General features: G+C 44.8%; 1 protein-coding gene across 9 annotated transcripts in view; it reads left to right on the forward strand.

Moving 5' to 3' along the window:
• Positions 1-23510, forward strand: part of PIGG (phosphatidylinositol glycan anchor biosynthesis class G (EMM blood group)) — a 168890-nt gene extending 145380 nt beyond the window's left edge. For 8 of the 9 annotated variants that reach the window (XM_073345856.2, XM_073345867.2, XM_073345864.2 and 5 more), the window contains one exon: positions 19690-23510. In XM_073345856.2, the coding sequence (XP_073201957.1) occupies positions 19690-19915 (226 nt within the window). In that variant the 3' untranslated portion in view covers positions 19916-23510. The remainder of the gene's footprint in view (positions 1-19689) is intronic. The other variant, XM_073345865.1, reaches the window with a different exon arrangement.
• Positions 23511-24687: the final 1177 nt, after the last annotated feature.

A 24687-nucleotide genomic window follows, 5' to 3' on the forward strand; every position in this document is an offset into this window, starting at 1 on the left:
TTGAGATCTTTTTGAGTTTTAAGTATTATACAAATAGAAGGCAATCAGATATTACTGTGTGTCTGAGTAGTTCTGTGCTTTCTATATTTACTATTTAGCTTAGATACTGTTTTTCTAGTCTTGATGGGAAAAGTATTGGAAAGGTTCATCTTTATTTGATACAAAACTGTATTTGTGTTTTTCAGTTTATAAGTATGGGATATCAAAATCAGCATTTGTCTATTTTTGTCAGTCAGTACATGTATAAATACCACCCCATCCATTAAAAGTTGCTCTTAATCAGTTTATTCCTAATAAAGGGCATTGCCATTTTTAGCCCTTCCAAAGGATTAAATTTTGAGATTATGTTAAGTGAAAGTTTTCACAATGCTATATCAAATGTATTGGCAGGAGAACGTTGGGAACGGAAAATGCCTCTGTTTTAAAAAATAAAGGCTGGGCTTTTTTAAAAGGGCCTAAAGTAGTTAAATGCATAATTACCATTGAGTTGGTCACCTAACTCATGTAGATTCCTTTGACAATCTCATTTAAATCTTTTTGTGTTTAATAGACATGGGAAGCATTCAGCCATAAATAATCTTCACCTGGTCTCAGTGTGGGACTCTGAGAATTGACTGTAAAACAAAATTAACAAACAAGAAACAACAATTATCTTCTTACTGAACAGGTCTTGTCTTTTGTTTATTCAGTTGGATTAGCTAAGGCCTTGTCTACACTACGGGGGTAAATTTATGCAACTCCAGCTACGAGAATAATGTTGATGGAGTTGATGAAGCTTAGGTCAACTTACTGCGGCATCTACACACACTGGCTGTATGGGAGACACTTTCCTGTTGACTTACCTTATGCTTCTCGTTCTGGTGGAGTACCAGAGTTGACGGGAAAGCGATCTGCGGTCGATTTAGCAGGTCTTCACTAGACCCACTAAATCGATCCCCAGTGCATTGATCGCCACAGCGTCGATCCCCGGTAAGTGTAGACATGCCCTAAGATTAGTGTCAAATTTCTGCTACTTTTTACTTCAGTTAGCACAAACAGCTAGGATTGAGAGAGCTGCAGATTCTGTTCAGTCTATATATTAACAAAATCCCGTATTAAATTTAGAATCAGTTACATTTGTACAAGCCAATGAACACAGTTGAAATGTACAGATGTAACTGAGGTCTAATTTTGCCTACAGAATATTTTATTGGTTATGTGTAAGAAGGGAGAAACCTAGCTTATTCTTCTATTTTAGCTGAGTTTCCTTGGCTGGGCAGTTGGGGAATAACATTTATTTATAAACTGAGTATATTTGTTCTGGAGTTGCTGAGTAACGATGAATATGGCACCTGCCATTTTTAATCAATTGCCAGAGTGGAAATATGCTGCTGTGGCCCGTTCTTTTCCCCCCTGAAATCAGTAGGAGTTTTGCTGTTGATTGCGATGGGAGCAGGACTTGTCTGAAGTTATTAACTGGACTTTGTCTTAAAGAATAGTACATTCATGTATTTTGTGGCCCATACAAACAACCAAGATTTGAGGGGGGCGGGAGGGGAAGGATTTGGCTTGATATTTTGTCACCAATATAAAAAGACAGTGTATCTTAGAGCTACCTGGCCATCTTAAATGATTTTCTGTTCAGAAGAATATCAAGATCCATGTAGTTAAAAACTGAGGGGAATGTCATTCACTGTCCACTCAGAATCTGAGTCATAGAATTATAGAATATCAGGGTCGGAAGGGACCTCAGTAGGTCATCTAGTCAACCCCCTGCTCAACGCAGGACCAATCCCCAATTAAATCATCCCAGCCAGGGCTTTGTCAAGCCTGACCTTTAAAAACTTCTAAGGAAGGAGAGTCTACCACCTCCCTAGGTAACGCATTCCAGTGTTTCACCACCCTCCTAGTGAAAAAGTTTTTCCTAATATCCAACCTAAACCTCCCCCAGTGCAACTTGAGACCATTACTCCTTCTCCTGTCCTCTTCTACCACTGAGAATAGTCTAGAACCATCCTCTCTGGAACCACCTCTCAGGTAGTTGAAAGCAGCTATCAAATCCCCCCTCATTCTTCTCTTCCACAGACTGAACAATCTCAGTTCCCTCAGCCTCTCCTCATAAGTCATGTGTTCCAGACCCCTAATCATTTTTGGTGCCCTTCGCTGGACTCTCTCCAATTTATCCACATCCTTCTTGAAGTGTGGGGCCCAAAACTGGACACAGTACTCCAGATGAGGCCTCACCAATGTCGAATAGAGGGGGACAATCACGTCCCTCGATCTGCTCACTATGCCCCTACTTATACATCCCAAAATGCCATTGGCCTTCTTGGCAACAAGGGCACACTGCTGACTCATATCTAGCTTCTCGTCCACTGTCACCCCTAGGTCCTTTTCCGCAGAACTGCTGCCTAGCCATTCGGTCCCTAGTCTGTAGCTGAGCATTGGATTCTTCCATCCTAAGTGCAGGACCCTGCACTTATCCTTATTGAACCTCATCAGATTTCTTTTGGCCCAATCCTCCAATTTGTCTAGGTCCCTCTGTATCCTATCCCTGCCCTCCAGCGTATCTACCACTCCTCCCAGTTTAGTATCATCCGGAAATTTGCTGAGAGTGCAATCCACACCATCCTCCAGATCATTTATGAAGATATTGAACAAAACCGGCCCCAGGACCGACCCCTGGGGCAGTCCACTTGACACCAGCTGCCAACTAGACATGGAGCCATGGATCACTAACCGTTGAGCCCGACAATCTAGCCAACTTTCTACCCACTTTATAGTGCATTCATCCAGCCCATACTTCTTTAACTTGCTGACAAGAATACTGTGGGAGACCGTGTCAAAAGCTTTGCTAAAGTCAAGAAACAATACATCCACTGCTTTCCCTTCATCCACAGAACCAGTAATCTCATCATAGAAGGTGATTAGGTTAGTCAGGCATGACCTTCCCTTGGTGAATCCATGCTGACTGTTCCTCATCACTTTCCTTTCATGTAAGTGCTTCAGGATTGATTCTTTGAGGACCTGCTCCATGATTTTTCTGGGGACTGAGGTGAGGCTGACTGGCCTGTAGTTCCCAGGATCCTCCTCCTTCCCTTTTTTAAAGATTGGCACTACACTAGCCTTTTTCCAGTCATCCGGGACTTCCCCCGTTCGCCACGAGTTTTCAAAGATAATGGCCAATGGCTCTGCAATCACAGCCGCCAATTCCTTTAGCACTCTTGGATGCAACTCTTCCGGCCCCATGGACTTGTACATGTCCAGCTTTTCTAAATAGTCCCTAACCACCTCTTTCTCCACAGAGGGCTGGCCATCTATTCCCCATGTTGTGATGCCCAGCGCAGCAGTCTGGGAGCTGACCTTGTTAGTGAAGATCCGGTATCAAGTGGAGTGCCCCAAGGGTCGGTCCTGGGGCCGGTTTTGTTCAATATCTTCATAAATGATCTGGAGGATGGTGTGGATTGCACTCTCAGCAAATTTGTGGATGATACTAAACTGGGAGGAGTGGTAGATACGCTGGAGGGGAGGGATAGGATACAGAAGGACCTAGACAAATTGGAGGATTGGGCCCAAAGAAATCTGATGAGGTTCAATAAGGATAAGTGCAGGGTCCTGCACTTAGGATGGAAGAATCCAATGCTCAGCTACAGACTAGGGACCGAATGGCTAGGCAGCAGTTCTGCGGAAAAGGACCTAGGGGTGACAGTGGACGAGAAGCTGGATATGAGTCAGCAGTGTGCCCTTGTTGCCAAGAAGGCCAATGGCATTTTGGGATGTATAAGTAGGGGCATAGCGAGTAGATCGAGGGACGTGATTGTCCCCCTCTATTCGACATTGGTGAGGCCTCATCTGGAGTACTGTGTCCAGTTTTGGGCCCCACACTACGAGAAGGATGTGGATAAATTGGAGAGAGTCCAGCGAAGGGCACCAAAAATGATTAGGGGTCTAGAACACATGACTTATGAGGAGAGGCTGAGGGAGCTGGGATTGCTTAGCCTGCAGAAGAGAAGAATGAGGGGGGATTTGATAGCTGCTTTCAACTACCTGAAAGGGGGTTCCAAAGAGGATGGCTCTAGACTGTTCTCAATGGTAGCAGATGACAGAACGAGGAGTAATGGTCTCAAGTTGCAGTGGGGGAGGTTTAGATTGGATATTAGGAAAAACTTTTTCACTAAGAGGGTGGTGAAACACTGGAATGCGTTACCTAGGGAGGTGGTAGAATCTCCTTCCTTAGAGGTTTTTAAGGTCAGGCTTGACAAAGCCCTGGCTGGGATGATTTAACTGGGAATTGGTCCTGCTTCGAGCAGGCGGTTGGACTAGATGACCTTCAGGGGTCCCTTCCAACCCTGATATTCTATGATTCTATGAAGACAGAGGCAAAAAAAGCATTGAGTACATTAGCTTTTTCCACATCCTCTGTCACTAGGTTGCCTCCCTCCTTCATTAAGGGGCCCACACTTTCCTTGGCTTTCTTCTTGTTGCCAACATACCTGAAGAAACCCTTCTTGTTACTCTTGACATCTCTCGCTAGCTGCAGCTTCAGGTGCGATTTGGCCCTCCTGATTTCATTCCTACATGCTGAGCAATATTTTTATACTCTTCCCTGGTCATATGTCGTACCTTCCACTTCTTGTAAGCTTCTTTTTTATGTTTAAGATCCGCTAGGATTTCACCGTTAAGCCAAGCTGGTCGCCTTCCATATTTACTATTCTTTCGACACATCGGGATGGTTTGTCCCTGTAACCTTAACAGGAATTCCTTGAAATACAGCCAGTTCTCCTGGACTCCTTTCCCCTTCATGTTAGTCCCCCAGAGGATCCTACCCATCCGTTCCCTGAGGGAGTCGAAGTCTGCTTTCCTGAAGTCCAGGGTCCGTATTCTGCTGCTTACCTTTCTTCCCTGTGTCAGGATCCTGAACTCGACCAACTCATGGTCACTGCCTCCCAGATTCCCATCCACTTTTGCTTCTCCTACTAATTCTTCCCGGTTTGTGAGGAGCAGGTCAAGAAAAGCTCCCCCCCCCAGTTGGTTCCTCTAGCACTTGCACCAGGAAATTGTCCCCTACGCTTTCCAAAAACTTCCTGGCTTGTCTGTGCACCACTGTGGTGCTCTCCCAGCAGATCTCAGGAAAATTAAAGTCACCCATGAGAACCAGGGCGTGCGATCTAGTAGCTTCTGTGAGCTGCCAGAAGAAAGCCTCATCCACCTCATCCCCCTGGTCCGGTGGTCTATAGCAGACTCCCACCACTACATCACTCTTGTTGCTCACACTTCTAAACTTAATCCAGAGACACTCAGGTTTTTCTGCAGTTTCATACCGGAGCTCTGAGCAGTCATACTGCTCCCTTACATACAGTGCTACTCCCCCACCTTTTCTGCCCTGCCTGTCCTTCCTGAACAGTTTATAACCATCCATGACAGTACTCCAGTCATGTGAGTTATCCCACCAAGTCTCTGTTATTCCAATCACGTCATAATTCCTTGACATCACCAGGACCTCCAGTTCTCCCTGCTTGTTTCCAAGGCTTTGTGCATTTGTATATAGGCACTTGAGATAACCTGCTGATCGCCCCTCATTCTCAGTATGAGGCAGGAGCCCTCCCCTCACAGACGTTCCTGCCTGTGCTTCCTCCCGGTATCCCGCTTTCCCACTTACCTCAGAGCTTTGGTCTCCTTCCCCCGGTGAACCTAGTTTAAAGCCCTCCTCACTAGGTTAGCCAGCCTGCTCGCAAAGATGCTCTTCCCTCTCTTCGTAAGGTGGAGCCTGTCTCTGCCCAGCACTCCTCCTTCATGGAAGACCATCGCATGGTCAAAGAATCCAAAGCCTTCTCTCAGACACCACCTGCGTAGCCATTCGTTGACTTCCACTATTCGACGGTCCCTACCCCGGCCTTTTCCTTCCACGGGGAGAATGGACGAGAACACCACTTGCGCCTCAAACTCCTTTGTCCTTCTTCCCAGAGCCACGTAGTCCACAGTGTTCCGCTCAAGGTCATTCTTGGCAGTGTCATTGGTGCCCACGTGGAGAAGCAGGAAGGGGTAGCGATCCGAGGGCTTGATGAGTCTCGGCAGTCTCTCCGTCAGATCGCGAATCTTAGACCCCGGCAAGCAGCAGACTTCTCGTTTTTCCCGGTCAGGGCGGCAGACAGATTACTCAGTCCCCCGGAGGAGAGAATCATAGAATCATAGAATATCAGGGTTGGAAGGGACCCCAGAAGGTCATCTAGTCCAACCCCCTGCTCGAAGCAGGACCAATTCCCAGTTAAATCATCCCAGCCAGGGCTTTGTCAAGCCTGACCTTAAAAACCTCTAAGGAAGGAGATTCTACCACCTCCCTAGGTAATGCATTCTGTTAGGGGGCTTATTCCTTCACCCACTTACTTCCCTGGTCCTTCTCGCATGAACAGAGAGCAACAATACCCGAAGTCCAAAGGTGCAAACAATTCGATGTTTATTGGGGTGAACTTCCAGCAAGCATGATTCCAGTTTCCTTCCTTAGTATCCTCCTTCCCAGCTCTGACACCACAAAGCCTTACACCTGTGTCCCTGTTCCCATTCCTGCCCTTAGCCAAACATGATTCCAACTTCCTTACTCCCATTCCCTGTTCCCATTTCCCCCTTTAGCAAAACATGATTCCAATTTTCTTACCCCCATTCCCTGTTCCCATCTCACACCCCCACCCACACCCACACCCCGTCACTTCCTCATTGACTACAGATTATATAGTAAAACTTGAGTTCTGCTTAGCTATACCTTAACCAATCATTTTCCTGAAATTTAACTAACCAATCCTAACATATTGTAACATGATTATGTAACCAATTATATCCCACCACCTCAATTAGTTTACACTCAGCAAAATTAATTATACAGCAGACAGGAACAATCACAGAACCAGACACAGATTATACAGACAAACAACAGCAAAGTGGGAACTATAATGACAAAACAATACAGAAGTGAGGATTTCACATCCCAGCTATTGATAAGTGAGTTCTTGCCAGACAGGATGCTATCAAACTAAGTTTCCTTTTACATTTTCTAGGCATTTCCCTTTCTCTGGAGGTGATAGGAATACAATCCTGTCCTTATAGTGCCTAACAGCCCAATAGCACCTTATTTCAATGTGACTAGTTTGGAATGTGAGGATGTGACCGTTCGCTTCCCAGCTTATGGCTGCCTCTGCTGCTTAGCCAAAGGCCTGAGCCTGAGAACAGGGCCACAAACTGTCACAGTAAGAGAAGGCCCTCACACCAGCAGACAGTGATTTTGATTCTTTCTTTTATACCTCTATCACTAGCCAAGTGATAAGAATACACCTAAATTCTTAGAGTACAGGCCTTTGCAGACAGGCCTGAATATCTATATCCTAACACATTCCAGTGTTTCACCACCTTCTTAGTGAAAAAGTTTTTCCTAGTATCCAATTTAAACCTCCCCCACTGCAACTTGAGACCATTACTCCTCGTTCTGTCATCTGCTACCATTGAGAACAGTCTAGAGCCATCCTCTTTGGAACCCCCTTTCAGGTAGTTGAAAGCAGCTATCAAATCCCCCCTCATTCTTCTCTTCTGCAGGCTAAACAATCCCAGCTCCCTCAGCCTCTCCTCATAACTCATGTGTTCCAGTCCCCTAATCATTTTTGTTGCCCTTCGCTGGACTCTCTCCAATTTATCCACATCCTTCTTGAAGTGTGGGGCCCAAAACTGGACACAGTACTCTAGATGAGGCCTCACCAATGTCGAATAGAGGGGAACGATCACGTCCCTCGATCTGCTCGCTATACCCCTACTTATACATCCCAAAATGCCATTGGCTTTCTTGGCAACAAGGGCACACTGCTGACTCATATCCAGCTTCTCGTCCACTGTCACCCCTAGGTCCTTTTCCGCAGAACTGCTGCCTTGCCATTCGGTCCCTAGTCTGTAGCTGTGCATTGGGTTCTTCCGTCCTAAGTGCAGGACCCTGCACTTATCCTTATTGAACCTCATCAGATTTCTTTTGGCCCAATCCTCCAATTTGTCTAGGTCCTTCTGTATCCTATCCCTCCCCTCCAGCGTATCTACCACTCCTCCCCGTTCAGTGTCATCAGCAAATTTGCTGAGAGTGCAATCCACACCATCCTCCAGATCATTTATGAAGAGAGTCCCCGACCACCACCACCCGCGTCCTTCTCTTGGGAGTGGTGGTCGTGGAACCCCCCATCTCAGGACAGTGCATCTCATGCCTTCCAACCAGCGGAGTCTCCTTCTGCTTTCTCCCCCCAGACATATCATCTGGTCCACTCTCCGCAACGGTACCTGTGGAGAGAACATGAAAGCGGTTAGTTACCTGTGTCCGCATTGCTGGAACCCGGACATTTCCCCTTCTTCTTCTGGAGGTCACATGTTGCCAAGCTTCTTCACTGGCCTCTTGGCTCCGCTGTGCAACCTGCTCTAAATTTTTAGAGCTTTGTGCCCGTAGAAGCATATCCTGACTTTTGTCCAGAAAATCCTCCGTTTCTCATATGCAACGTAGGGTCGTTATCTGTTGCTCCAGACCTTCAATCTTCTCTTCCAATATGGAGACCAGCTTGCACTTTGTACAGACAAAGTCAATACAAACTATAATCTATGGATTCTGTTGATGGGCAGGAGTAAACTTTCTTATGCATGTTATTACCCACATTTATTCCATCTACCAACCTGACCAGGCACCCATAATTTGTAGTGGTTGAGCAGTCTCTGCTGAGCTAAGTCAAGACAGACCCATGTGGGAGGCAAGGAGAATATGCACCACCATGGTATCACTACTGTAGTGGAAGTGCCTCTGAGTAGTAGAAGCGGTAGTCTGCATATCTTGCAGTCCTGGGTACTTTCTACAGAGCCTTCCAGCTCCACGCTGTCTCATTTGGGTGTCTTCTGACTCCTGTCATGTGCGTACCAGGATTCAGACCACCCAGACTGAGTTGGGAAGAAGGTTGTTGTGACACATTGGGCAAAACAACTGGGCTAGACCACTCAGTCAGAGGAACATCCAGCTGAGCTCTCGAGTGATGCAGGATCCTGCTAGCTAAGGGGAGGGGAGAAAAGGGGGCAAATTCAGGTGGGGGATAAAAGTTGCAGTAGTTCAGAGTTGCAGAAGGAAAGGAAAAGGGATAGAGTTACCTTTAAATCCCTTCTGGCCAGAGGAAAAAACTCTTTCACCTGTAAAGGGTTAAGAAGCTAAGATAACCTCGCTGGCACCTGACCAAAATGACCAATGAGGAGACAAGATACTTTCAAAACTGGAGGGCAGGGGGAAAACAAAGGGTTCTCTCTGTCTGTGTGTTGCCTTTACCTGACCAGAGCAGGAATGCAGGTCAGAACTCCTGTAAAAAGTTAGTAAGCAATCTAGTTAGATACGCGTTAGATTCTGTTTTGTTTAAATGGCTAATAAAATAAACTGTGCTGAATGGAATGTATATTCCTGTTTTTGTGTCTTTTTGTAACTTAAGGTTTTGCCTAGAGGGATTCTCTATGTTTTGAATCTGATTACCCTGTAAAGTATTTACCATCCTGATTTTACAGAGGTGATTCTTTTACTTTTTCTTCAATTAAAATTTTTCTTTTTAGAACCTGATTGCTTTTTCATTGTTCTTAAGATCCAAGGGTTTGGGTCTGTGTTCACCGATGCAAATTGGTGAGGATTTTTATCAAGCCTTCCCCAGGAAAGGGAGTGTAGGGCTTGGAAACATCTTTCCCCCCAAAATCCCCCCAAGCGGGCTCTTTCACAGTTATATATTTGTTAGACGCTTGGTGGTGGCAGCAATAAAGTCCAGGGGCAAAAGGTAAAATAGTTTGTACCTTGGATAATGACAGGTTTCAGAGTAACAGCCGTGTTAGTCTGTATTCGCAAAAAGAAAAGGAGTACTTGTGGCACCTTAGAGACTAACCAATTTATTTGAGCATAAGTTTTCATGAGCTACAGCTCACTTCATTGGATGCATCCAATGAAGTGAGCTGTAGCTCACGAAAGCTTATGCTCAAATAAATTAGTTAGTCTCTGAGGTGCCACAAGTATTCCTTTTCTTTTTGTACCTTGGGGAAGTTTTAACCTAAGCTAGTAAAAATAAGCTTAGAGGGGTTTTCATGCAGGTCCCCACATCTGCACCCTAGAGTTCAGAGTGGGGAAGGAACCTTGACACAGCTATACCAATGAAGGCAGTATATCCTGGGGTTTGGGTCATGAGGGAGATCTGTTAAAAACTATTTAGAAAAATGAACATATACTACTTCCATCAGACTTCTAATATTTCACTGGCTTGGCAGATCTCTACTTTATGAGAAGACTAATTTATGGTTAGGATCATGCTGAGCTGTCAGCCTTTATGACATGGATTTAATTGACTGCTCTCTCTCACTTTGAAATACAGTATTTTTCTGGAGGGCATATAACAAGCATGGTTTTATAACTTTTCTAATACTCTAATTTTTACATTGCTTTAATACAGTATCATCGCTTCTTGGCAGCAGTTCATTTTGAGAGTGCGCAGTTTTGTGCACTGCCCAGTTACCCTTTACTAATGTTAGACAGCTCTCACCAAGACCTAAATAATCCTTTTCTGTTCTGTACCATCCAGCAAAGAGGGGAAAACTAGTGCTGGGAAAATTGTTGTCAGCTCTTCCTATAGAATGGTTCTGCAGAAAGATGGGGCCTGTGCAGCAGAAAGTGAACAGTGCAAAAGACATACTTTTTTGTAAAGTTGTCAACATAACTGTTTTATGGAGTCTTTACATAGAAAAAATATTGAAAGTAAACATCTGGATATCTATCTACGTACACAGATGACTCCCATCACCATAGTATCAGGCACCTTTATTGTGATGTTCAGCTGCTGCAGTGACAGATGCTTGAGAGGCTGTACAGAAGAGGACAAAGGATATATAAGGCAATAGGGAAACTTTTTTTAGGGTATGTCTACACTACGGAATTAGGTCGAATTTATAGAAGTCGGTTTTTTAGAAATCTGTTTTATATATTCGAGTGTGTGTGTCCCCACAGAAAAAGCTCTAAGTGCATTAACTCGGCGGAGTGCTTCCACAGTACCGAGGCTAGAGTCGACTTCTGGAGTGTTGCACTGTGGGTGGCTATCCCACAGTTCCCGCAGTCTCTGCTGCCCATTGGAATTCTGGGTTGAGATCCCAATGCCGGATGGGGCTAAAACATTGTCGTGGGTGGTTCTGAGTACATATCGTCAGGCCCCCATTCCCTCCATCCCTCCGTGAAAGCAAGGGCAGACAATCATTTCGCGCCTTTTTCCTGAGTTACCTGTGCAGACGCCATACCACGGCAAGCCTGGAGCCCGCTCAGGTAACCATCACCGTATGTCTCCTGGGTGCTGGCAGACGCGGTACTGCATTGCTACACAGTAGCAGCAACCTATTGCCTTGTGGCACCAGACGGTACAGTACGACTGGTAGCCGTCATTGTCATGTCCAAGGTGCTCCTGGCCACGTCGGCCAGGAGCGCCTGGGCAGACGTGGGTGCAGGGACTAAATTTGGAGTGACTTGACCAGGTCATTCTCTTTAGTCCTGCAGTCAGTCCTATTGAACCGTCTTATGGTGAGCAGGCAGGCGATACGGCTTGCTAGCAGTCCTATTGCATCATCTTCCGCCGGGCAGCCATGAGATGCATGTATGGCATGCAGTCCTTCTGCACCATCTGCTGCCAGCCAAAGATGTAAAAGATAGATGGAGTGTATCAAAACAAGAAATAGACCAGATTTGTTTTGTACTCATTTGCTTCCCCCCTCCCCCCATCTAGGGAACTCATTCCTCTAGGTCACACTGCAGTCACTCACAGAGAAGGTGCAGCGAGGTAAATCTAGCCATGTATCAATCAGAGGCCAGACTAACCTCCTTGTTCCAATAAGAACAATAACTTAGGTGTACCATTTCCTATTGGAACCCTCTGTGAAGTCCTGCCTGAAATTCTCCTTGATGTAAAGCCACCCCCTTTGTTGATTTTAGCTCCCTGAAGCCAACCCTGTAAGCCATGTCATCAGTCGCCCCTCCCTCCGTCAGAGCAACGGCAGACAATCGTTCCGTGCATTTTTTCTGTGTGGACGCCATACCAAGGCAAGCATGGAGGCCGCTCAGCTCACTTTGGCAATTAGGAGCACATTAAACACCACACGCATTATCCAGCAGTATATGCAGCACCAGAACCTGGCAGAGTGATACCGGGCGAGGAGGCGACGTCAGTGCGGTCACATGAGTGATCAGGACATGGACACAGATTTCTCTGAAAGCATGGACCCTGCCAATGCATGCATCATGGTGCTAATGGGGCAGGTTCATGCTGTGGAACGCCGATTCTGGGCTTGGGAAACAAGCACAGATGGGTGGGACCGCATAGTGTTGCAGGTATGGGACGATTCCCAGTGGCTGCAAAACTTTCGCATGCATAAGGGCACTTTCATGGAACTTTGCGACTTGCTTTCCCCTGCCCTGAAGCGCATGAATACCAAGATGAGAGCAGCCCTCACAGTTGAGAAGCGAGTGGCGATAGCCCTGTGGAAGCTTGCAATGCCAGACAGCTACCGGTCAGTTGGGAATCAATTTGGAGTGGGCAAATCTACTGTGGGGGCTGCTGTGATGCAAGTAGCCCACGCAATCAAAGATCTGCTGATATCAAGGGTAGTGACCCTGGGAAATGTGCAGGTCATAGTGGATGGCTTTGCTGCAATGGGATTCCCTAACTGTGGTGGGGCCGTAGACGGAACCCATATCCCTATCTTGGCACCGGAGCACCAAGCCGGCGAGTACATAAAACGCAAGGCGTACTTTTCAATAGTGCTGCAAGCTCTGGTGGATCACAAGGGACGTTTCACCAACATCAACGTGGGATGGCCGGGAAAGGTACATGACGTTCACATCTTCAGGAACTCTGGTCTGTTTCAAAAGCTGCAGGAAGGGACTTTATTCCCAGACCAGAAAATAACTGTTGGGGACGTTGAAATGCCTATATGTATCCTTGGGGACCCAGCCTACCCCTTAATGCCATGGCTCATGAAGCTGTACACAGGCAGCCTGGACAGTAGTCAGGAGCTGTTCAACTACAGGCTGAGCAAGTGCAGAATGGTGGTAGAATGTGCATTTGGACGTTTAATAGCGCGCTGGCGCAGTTTACTGACTCGCTTAGACCTCAGCGAAACCAATATTCCCACTATTATTACTGCTTGCTGTGTGCTCCACAATATCTGTGAGAGTAAGGGGGAGACGTTTATGGCGGGGTGGGAGGTTGAGGCAAATCGCCTGGCTGCTGGTTATGTGCAGCCAGACACCAGGGCGGTTAGAAGAGCACAGGAGGGTGCGGTCCGTATCAGAGAAGCTTTGAAAACCAGTTTCATGACTGGCCAGGTTACGGTGTGAAAGTTCTCTTTGTTTCTCCTTGATGAAACCCCCCGCCCCTTGGTTCACTCTACTTCCCTGTAAGCTAACCACCCTCTCCTCCTCCCTTCGATCACCACTTGCAGAGGCAATAAAGTCATTGTTGCTTCACATTCATGCATTCTTTATTCATTCATCACACAAATAGGGGGATGACTACCAAGGTAGCCCAGGAGGGGTGGTGGAGGAGAGAAGGAAAATGCCACACAGCACTTTAAAAGTTTACAACTTTAAAATTTATTGAATGCCAGCCTTCTTTTTTTTGGGCAATCCTCTGTGGCGGAGTGGCTGATTGGCCAGTGGCCCCCCCACCGCGTTCTTGGGCGTCTGGGTGTGGAGGCTATGGAACTTGGGGAGGAAGGCGGTTGGTTACAGAGGGGCTGTAGTGGCAGTCTGTGCTCCAGCTGCCTTTGCTGCAGTTCAACTATACACTGGAGCATACTGGTTTGGTCCTCCAGCAGCCTCAGCATTGAAACCTGCCTCCTCTCATCACGCTGCTGCCACATTTGAGCTTCAGCCCTCTCTTCAGCCCGCCACCTCTCCTCCCGGTCATTTTGTGCTTTCCTGCACTCTGACATTATTTTCCACACATTCGTCTGTGCTCTGTCAGCATGAGCTCAGAGAACATTTCATCATGAGTGTGGTTTTTTTTCTTTCTAATCTTCACTAGCTTCTGGGAAGGAGAAGATCCTGTGATCATTGAAACACATGCAGCTGGTGGAGAAAAAAAAAAGGAACAGCAGTATTTAAAAAGACACATTTTATAAAACAGTGGCTATACTCTTTCAGGGTAAACCTTGTGTTAACATTACATACATAGCACATGTGCTTTCGTTACAAGATCGCATTTTGCCTCCCCCCACTGTGTGGCTAACCCCTCACCCCTTCCTATAGCTAACAGCGGGGAACATTTCTGTTCAGCCACAGGCAGACAGCCCAGCAGGAACGGGCTCCTCTGAGTGTCCCCTGAAGAAAAGCACCCTATTTCAACCAGGTGACCATGAATGATATCTCACTCTCCTGAGGATAACACAGAGAGATAAAGAACTGATGTTCTTTGAATGCCAGCAAACATACACTGCAATGCTTTGTTGTACAATGATTCCCGAGTACGTGTTGCTGGCCTGGAGTGGTAAAGTGTCCTACCATGAAGGACGCAATAAGGCTGCCCTCCCCCAGAAACCTTTTGCAAAGGCTTTGGGAGTACATCCAGGAGAGCCGCGAATGCCAGGGCAAATTAATCCTTTCACATGCTTGCTTTTAAACCATTTATAGTATTTTAAAAGGTACACTCACCGGAGGTCCTTTCTCCGCCTGCCGGGTCCAGGAGGCAGCCTTGGGTGGGTTCGGGGGGTACTGGCTCCAGGTCCAGGGTGAGAAACAGTTCCTGGCTGTCGGAAAAACCGGTTTCTCCACTTGCTTGCTGTGAGCCATCTACAACCTCATCATCTTCTTCGTCCCGAAAACCTGTTTCCGTGTTGCTTCCATCTCCATTGAAGGAGTCAAACAACACAGCTGGGGTAGTGGTGGCTGAACCCCCTAAAATGGCATGCAGCTCATCATAGAAGCGGCATGTTTGGGGCTCTGACCCGGAGCGGCCATTCGCCTCTCTGGTTTTCTGGTAGGCTTGCCTCAGTTCCTTAAGTTTCACGTGGTAGTGCTTCGGGTCCCTGTTATGGCCTCTGTCCTTCATGCCCTGGGAGATTTTGACAAAGGTTTTGTCATTTCGAAAACTGGAATGGAGTTCTGATAGCACGGATTCCTCTCCCCCATTCAGCGATCAGATCCCGTACCTCCCGTTCAGTCCATGCTGGAGCGCTTCTGCGATTCTGGGACTCCATCATGGTCACCTGTGCTGATGAGCTCTGCATGGTCACCTGCAGCTTGCCACGCTGGCCAAACAGGAAATGAGATTCAAAAGTTCGCGGTTTTTTTCCTGTCTACCTGGCCAGTGTATCTGAGTTGAGAGCGCTGTCCAGAGCGGTCACAATGGAGCACTCTGGGATAGCTCCCGGAGGCCAATACCGTCAAATTGTGTCCACAGTACCCCAAATTCGACCCGGCAAGGCCGATTTAAGCACTAATCCACTTGTCAGGGGTGGAGTAAGGAAATCGATTTTAAGAGCCCTTTAAGTCGAAATAAAGGGCTTCATCGTGTGGACGGATGAGGGTTTACATTGATTTAACGCTGCTAAATTTAACCTAAAGTCCTAGTGTAGACCAGGGCTTAGTTACATTATTGCCATTGAATAATAAATATGACAGTCTTCTAAATAAAGATGATCATATAAGAGGAGCCTTTATAATAACACAATGTTAGATGAAGATATGAAAAGTACTGTATAACAGGTATTTATTCATTTTGGGGTGGGGGTGGAGGGGGAAGAATCCTGACAATGGTACTGGTCTGTTACTAGATGGAATTATCAATAATAATGGAGAAAAGGCAGAGGTGTTCAATACATATTTCAGTTCTGTATTTGGGGAAAAAAACTATGACAATCTCATTGCACGGTGATAACACTTTTCAATTCCACTAGTATCTCTGAAGGATGTTAAACAGAAGCTGCTGCGGTTCAACATTTTTAAAATCAGCAGGTTCAGATAACTTGCATCCCAGAGTTTTAAAAGAGCTGGCTGAGGTGCTCGCTGGACCATTAATGTTTATTTTCAATAAGTTTTGAAGCAATGGGGAAGTTCCAGAAGAAACGTTCTGCCAGTTTTTAAAAAGGGTAAATGGGATGACCTGAATAATTATAGGCCTGTCAGCCTGGCATTGATCCCAAGCAAGATAATGGGGTGGCTGATACGAGACTTGATTAATCAAGAATTAAAGGAGGATAATGTAATTAATGCAAATCAACATGGGATTTATGGAAAACAGACCCCGTCAAACTAACTTTGATATTTCTTTGATGAGATTACAGGTTTGGTTGGTTGGTTAGTGTTGACTTCTGTTACTAAGACTTTTGTAAGGCATTTGACATGATAGTTTGATTAAAAAAGAGTAGAATGATATTAAATGGATTAAAAACTGGCTAACTGATAGGTCTCAAATGCAATTGTAAATAGGGAATCCTCATTGAGCAGGTGTGTTTCCAGGGGCGTCCTACAGGGATAAGTTCTTGACCCTATGCTATTTAACATTTTTAGCAGTGACCTGGAAAATAAACATAAAATCATAACTGATAAAGTTTGCAGCGGACACACAACTTGGTAAGCTGGACGCAAGCAAACAATATGTGTTTTAATACAACTAACTGTAAATGTATACATCAAAGAATAAAGAATCTGGACCACACTTATGGAATGGAGGATTCTGAAAAAGATTTGGGGGTCATGGTGGATAATCAGAGAACATGAGCTCCCAATGTGATGCTGTGACCAAAAGAGCTAATGTGATACTTGGATGTATAAACAGGATCTCAAATAGCAGTAAAGAGGTTATTTTACTTCTGTGCAGTACAGACCGGTTTACGTGCGAATCCGCTTAACGCGCGGTAGTGCCATGCCTCCAGTGCTACCTATTTAACATGTGAGACTCATTAGTACAGGAACTTGCTATGCAGAGCTACAGATTTGCTCACTGACTCAGTGACACAGAAATCAACAGGAAGTGCAGAGCGGAAACGTGTTGTGTACATCTTTACCAATAATGGTAAAGACGTATCACGCATGCTTAGTCACGGTCACACTGGAGAGATATAGAATATATAATAGTTATATAGTAATATATATACTACATTAGAAAATTTTAATGGCAGAGGGCAAACATCAGCCTTCCTACACTGTAGAAGAAAAGCTAGCTGCAATAGATAAATAGCAAAGAAACCCAGGCCAAAGTTTCAAAAGATATTGGGATTACTGAATCTACTCTCCAAGGATGGCTAAAAAACAAATCTAAACTGAATGGCTTTATACAAAATATTGATTTCGCCACGGGACTTAAGCGAAAACATGTGCGCTATTCAGCAAAAGCCACAATAGACAAAGCCATGCGCACGTGGTTTGCTCAGGAAAGGCCGAAAGGAATGCCGCTAAGTGGGCCAATTCTTCAAGCCTAAGCGACAGAATTTGGAAATTTAACGGGGGGGGGGGGGGGGTGTGAATCATTCCAAGCCAGCAAGGGGTTTATAAGGAGTTTTAAAAAGTGTCATGGCATAGTGCAGGTATTGATTTCTGGAGAAAGCTGATCAGCCGATGAATCGGCTGCGAACGCGTTTCCCGCCGAGTTAAAATCTATTTTACAAAATGAAGACTACCATGAAGAACAACTTTATAATTGTGATGAAACAGCTTTATTTGCGAAACTGCTACCTGTTAAGACTTTAGCCTTTAATTACAATACACAGAAAACAGCTGGATTTAAAAAGATCGTGTGACTTCTTTTTTGTAGTAATAAGACGGGCAGCCATAAGCTTGCCCCTCTTTTCATTGGCCACTTTCATAACCCTCGCTGCTTTAATCACCTCAGTAGAGCCAAACTGCCAGTAATATACGCTAACAGCAAAAATGCTTGGATGACTAGACACATTTTCGACAACTGGTTCCACAACAGCTTTGTTCCAGCTGTTCGTAAGCATCTGCAGTTGAAGAAACTCGAAGCTAAAGCACTTCTGCTATTTGACAATAGTCCAGCCCATCCTCCAGCCGAATCACTGGTATCGAGGGATGGAAAAATTCGAGTGCTATACCTATCATTCAACACAACATCAAAAATTCAACCTTTAGATCAGGGTATTATTCAGAATATTAAAAACAATTATCGACGGGAGCTGATTTCGGTGATAGTGTCATGCATGTCTTCAGGCATTTCGAAATTCCCAAAACAGTTAAACATGAAGGAAATTATTTATTTAGTTAAAAAAGTTTGGGACGGAGTAAAACAAAAGTCCATTGAAAACTGCTGGATGAAGGCTCTCGGTGATGCCTTTTCTATCAAAGACGGCTCAGACTTGGAAAACTCCAGCAGTGGCACCTATTCAGAGCCAGACTTGGAGGATTTTCGGAAGAAGACATCCTACAAACACGCACGCAGGCAAAAGAGGATAAAGGTAAACTTCTCTTTCAAATGATAAAAGATTTTAGTTTTGATACATCACCGGAAATCCTTACCGAGTGGCTGGAGATGGATGAAGATTGCCAGACTTCAGAATTTCTGTCCTAGGAAGAAATATTAATGGGCTGCGAGGCTATGTCAGACCGTGAAAGTGATGGCAATGACGATGAGGAGGATGTTGTTGAAAAGGTCAAAATTTTGCCCACAGAAGCCCTTACTGTTGTAGAAACTGTTGTAAGATTTATGGAGGAGCAAAATCTGGAAAATATCGAAATCATTCATCTGTGGCGAATGACAGACTTCATAAGAGAGAAAAAAAGAATGCGAGCCAGAAAGAGCAGAAAATAACTGCTTTTTTACTAAGTGAATCATAGACACTTTTTAGAGCCAAGGACTACTGTATATATCATTGTGGACTCTTGGTACATGTAATATATATAGTCTGTGCTAATAATTTTTGAAATTGATTCTTGTTGATTTGATTCTAACGGGAAACCTTTCTTTCGCGACATGTCTTACACATTTTTAGCTTAAACTGGTACGTGTGTGTGTGGGTATCTTAAGATATTTCAGCATGGCCCTCTTAACCCGTGGTCCATTAACATGCGGTCGTGACGGCTTGACTCCTGACATCCGTGCGTAAACGGGTCTGTACTGTATTTGGCACTGGTACAACTACTGCTGGAATACTATTTCTAGTTCTGGTGCCCGCAATTCAAGAAGAATGTTAATAAATTGGGGAGGGTTCAGAGAAGAGCCACAAGAATGATTAAAGAATTAGAAAACATGCCTTATAGGGATAGACTCAAGGAGCTCAATCTATTCAGATTAACAAAGAGAAGGTTATGGGGTGACTTGAGTACAGTCTAAGTACCTACAGGGGGAACAGATATGTAATAATGGTCTCTTCAGTCCAACAGAGACAGGTATAACATGATCCAGTGGCTGGAAGTTGAAGCTAGACCAATTCAGACAGGAAGTGTGAATTTTTGACAGTGATGGTAATTAACCATTGGAACAGTTTACCAAAGGTCATGGTGGACTCTCCATCACTGACCATTTTTAAATCACCACTGGATGTTTTTCTAAAGGATATGCTCTAGGAGTTTGCAGTTGGAGGGGAGATGTTGTATAGCTTGTGTTATACAAGGAGGTCGTACCAGATGGCTACAATCATCCGTTTGACCTTGGAATCTATAATACATGAACATTAACTTTTTTTTTCTTTTAACAGGAATTCAGCAGCAATGGGTCATGGCTGTTTCTGCTATGCACTGATATGTTCTGTTCCAGTCACAGTCTACATAATTTTGGTAACAGGTCTACGGTACCACTTGTTCATATGGAGTGTGTTCTCACCTAAACTTCTTTATGAGGGAATGCGTGTGTTCATCACAGCTGCTGTTTGCATGTTCTTTACAGCCATGGATCAGAACCGGTCTCAGAAAATCCATGACTGAAAGTGAATGTATCGTTCCAAAGTCTGTCATTACAGTACTAGCTGGTTAGACTGGAGTCATATAATGAAAATAATGGTTTTAAATTATCCTGTGAAATGTAATTATCTTTTGTTTGTTGGAAAACATACGTTATACAAGGCTTGTTTTATTTAAATAGGTTTATGTTTCAAAATGTTTAATTTGAGTAAACCCACCTTTTCATCATTAGTTACAGCTCCCTTATTCTCTATCAGTTATTTCAGAACTCAGATCTTTACCATCTTCACCAGTGCAGCCATTACCATCTGATTTAGTGAGGCTTCAAATATTAAGAACTTCCTTAGTAATGAAATCTTATTAGTGTTTTGTCATTGTTAGTCATGGACTTGCAACTCATTGCCTTCAATGTTAAAGGCCTGATCCAGCCCCCATTCTGGTCAATGGGAGATGTATCAGGCCTTAAATGGGGATGCGTTTGACTGTCCTCATTCAACTAAGTGAAAACTGTGCTCATTAAGTTTAGATTTCTTCAGTTATTCTAAAATTGCTGTGTTGGAGAGCTTATTCCTTCACTCTCCCACTTCCCTGGTCCTTCTCGCATGAACAGAGAGCAACAATACTCGAAGTCCGAAGGTGCAAACAATTCGATGTTTATTGGGGTGAACTTCCAGCAAGCTTAAATACAAGTTCCTTTTTCCTTATTTTCGAATCCCAACTTACTTCCTGTTTGCCCCTAATTTATATAGTAATATTCTTAGCTATACCTTAACCAATCATTCTACTGAAATTTAACTAACCAATCCTAACATACTGTAACATGATTAGCTAACCAATTATATCCCACCACAATAATTAGATTACACCCAGCAAAATTAATTATACAGCAGACAGAAACAATCACAGAACCAGACAGATTATACAAACAATAGCAAAGTGGGAACTATAATGACAAAACAATACAGAAGTGAGGATTTCACATCCCAGCTATTGATAAGTGAGTTCTTGCCAGACAGGATGCTATCAAACTAAGTTTCCTTTTACATTTTCTAGGCGCCTCCCTTTCTCTGGAGGTGATAGGAATACAATCCTGTCCTGATAGTGCCTGACAGCCCAATAACACCTTATTTCAATGTGACTAGTTTGGAATGTGAGGATGTGACTGTTTGCTTCCTAGCTTATGGCTGCTTCTGCTGCTTAGCCAAAGGCCTTAGCCTAAGAACAGGACCTCAGACTGTCACAGTAAGAGAAGGACCTTACACTGGCAGACAGTGATTTTGATTCTTTCTTTTATACCTCTAACTAGCCAAGTGATAAGAATACACCTAAATTCTTAAAGTACAGGCCTTTACTGACAGGCCTGAATATCTATATCCTAACATGCTGGTTTTGGGAACAGTCTTTATATAGCTACTTTTAGCTAGACAATAAAATATTAAAGGTAATTCATTAAAACCACAGTCCCAAAAGCCATTATAAACTGGAATAACATTCTTTTGAAGTAACCTTCTGGATTTAGTCATAAGATTAACGTGGGTCTGTAAATTGAAAAATATTTTTCTATTGTGCGGAGCAAATAATAGTCAAATCTTACTTGTTTATGTATATTTGAGGTTGTTAATGGGAAGGTGTCAGGATTCCTTCCGCACTCTGAACTCTAGGGCACAGATGTGGGGACCCGCATGAAAGACCCCCAAACTTATTCTTACCAGCTTAGGTTAAAAACTTCCCCAAGGTACAAATTTTGCCTCGTCCTTGAACAGTATACTGCCGCCACCACCAAGCATTTTAAACAAAGAATAGGGAAAGAGACCACTTGGAGACATCTTCCCCCAAAATATCCCCCCACCCAAACCCTACACACCCCATTTCCTGGGGAGGCTTGAGAATAATTTCATAACCAACTGGTTACAAAATGATCAAAGACGCAAACCCCTGGGTCTTGGAACAATGGAAAAATCAGTCTGGTTCTTAAGAGAAGGATTTTATTTAAAAAAAAAAAAAAAAGCTCAGGATGGAAAATACTTTACAGGGTATTCAGATTCAAACACAGAGGATCCTCCCTGGGCAAAACCTTAAAGTTACAGAAAACAGGAATAAACCTCCCTCTTAACACAGGGAAAATTCGCATAAAAGATAAACTAATCTGCCTTGCCTGGCTTACCTATACTGGTTGCAATATTGGAGACTTGGATTAGGATGGGTTGGAGAAGATCATAGAATATCAGGGTTGGAAGGGACCTCAGGAGGTCATCTAGTCCAACCCACTGCTCAAACCAGGACTAATCCCCAACTAAATCATCCCAGCCAGGGCTTTGTCAAGCCTGACCTTAAAAACTTCTAAGGAAGGAGATTCCACCACCTCTCTAGGTAACACATTCAGTGCTTCACCACCCTCCCAGTGAAAATGTTTTTCCTAATATCCAACCTAAACCTCCCCCGCTGCAACTTGAGACCATTACTCCTCATTCTGTCATCTGGTACCACTGAGAACAGTCTAGATCCATCCTCTTTAGAACCCCCTTTCAGGTAGTTGAAAGCAGCTATCAAATCCCCCCTCATTCTTCTCTTCTGTAGACTAAACATCCCCAGTTCCCTCAGCCTCTCCTCATAACTGATGTGTTCCAGTCCCCTAATCATTTTTGTTGCCCTCCGCTGGACGTTTTCCAATTTTTCCATATCCTTCTTGTAGTGTGGGGCCCAAAACTGGACACAGTACTCCAGATGAGGCCTCACCAATGTCGAATAGAGGGGAATGATCACGTCCCTCGATCTGCTGGCAATGCCCCTACTTATACATCCCAAAATGCCATTGGCCTTCTTGGCAACAACAGCACACTGTTGACTCAGTGTGGATGATTTCTGTCTGGCCTCTCTGTCCCAAGAGAGATCAACCACGATCAAACAAAGAGCACAAACAAAACCCTTCCTCCCCTCCCCCCCCAAGATTTGAAAGTATCTTGTCCCCTTATTGGTCCTTTGGGTCAGGTGCCAGCCAGGTTAGCTGAGCTTCATAACCCTTTACAGGTAACAGGATGTTGCCTCTGGCCAGGAGGGATTTTATAGCACTGTATACAGAAAGGTGGTTACCCTTCCCTTTATATTTATGACAGAAGGTTACTAGGTAAAGGCAATATGTAATGCTAAGCCTACATAGGTAGATATTTTGAGAGTTGAAACCTGACAAATCACTGATATTAAATATTTTCAATTCTATTAAAACATATGTAATTCTATAAACATGAATTCATTGAAATTGCAGATTTGTGTAAATATGTATGCCAGTGCTTAACAGGCTTTTATAAAATGAGAAATATGCGTCTTACATGCTGTAAATGTATGGTATTAACTTTGCAGTCACCATAATGTGTAATGACAGTTTCCTTCCTTTCGGATTGTCATTGCAAGATAATACAGGATTTCTTGGTGAAACTTACACAATCTTATATTCTTTAACTGATATTTGTGTTTCCCCTGTACATATTTCACCTTTTCATCAAAACAGTGGATGGGTTACATACAGTAATTCAGTGTCAGTTTTTCTAGCAGTTTTCTTAATGTCTGCATTTTTTCCAATAAATGCAGTATTCTCTCCCATAGAGGAATGCCATGATTAAGAGTGTGAGACTTCTGTATTCCTTTCTCCTGAGCTTCACACAATGAATAAGAAGCATTAAGGGCTGACAAAGTAATGAATCTTTTACAGATTCTGAATGCTCAGTTCTAGAATGTGTTGTTGCTTATTACTAAGCATGTATAGTTAGATTTTAACCTGTTTGATTTTCACACATTATGAAAGCATTAGAGCTTTGAGCATTGAAAGGGCTAATACAGGGACGGGCAAACTTTTTGGCCTGAGGGCCACATCAGGTTTCCAAAATTGTATGGAGGGCCTGTTAGGGGAGGCTGTGCCTCCCCAAACAGCCAGGCGTGGCCCAGCCCCCGACCCCTATCCAACCCCCCCTGCTTCTTGGCCCCTGATGGGCCCCCCCGGACTCCTGCCCCATCCACCATCCCCTGCTCCCTGACTGCCCCCTACTGCCCCATCCAACCCCTCCTCTCCTTTCTGACTGCCCCCACCCCGGGACCCCAGCCCCCATTCAACCACCCTGTTCCCCACCCTCTGACCACCCTGACCACACCCCTGACCATCCCTTCCACTCTATCCACCCCCCCCCGCCCCCTACCCCTTACTGCGCTGCCTGGAGCACTGGTGGCTGGCAGCGCTACAGCCGTGGCACCCCACTGGAGCCAGCCACCCACCGCGCAGCATAGAGCACCGGGTCAGGCCGGGCTCTGCTGCGCAGAAGCTCGCCGCCCAGAGCATTGCGCCGCCCAGAGCATTGCGCCGCCCAGAGCATTGCGCCGCTGGCGCAGTGAGCTGAGGTGCAGGGGAGGGGGGAACAGTGGGGGAGGAGCTAGGGGTGAGCCTCCCGGGCCAGGAGCTCAGGGGCCAGGCAGGAGGGTCCTGCTGGCTGGATGTGGCCCATGGGCCATAGTTTGCCCACCTCTGGGCTAATAGATTCAGTTTCAAGCACTAAGGTGTCAGATTCCCTACTTATGCTCTGGATGCACTTGTCTGATAGCCTGAAACCTCAGAACGTGCCCCTAGGGAATGTGGCACAGTAAATGCACATCTTGCCATTTTCCAAGCTACTATCAAGAAAACAAATCAATGTTAACTATACTAGATTTAAATATTCTTTCCATATTTTTTAACTCTCACTCTAGCCTGTGTAGTAACATAGGCACAATCAGTATTGCAGTTTTAGAGGTATAGTGATGGGTTTAACAGA

Source organism: Lepidochelys kempii, chromosome 5 (genome assembly GCF_965140285.1).
Source record: "Lepidochelys kempii isolate rLepKem1 chromosome 5, rLepKem1.hap1, whole genome shotgun sequence".
NCBI classification, from domain to species: domain Eukaryota; kingdom Metazoa; phylum Chordata; order Testudines; family Cheloniidae; genus Lepidochelys; species Lepidochelys kempii.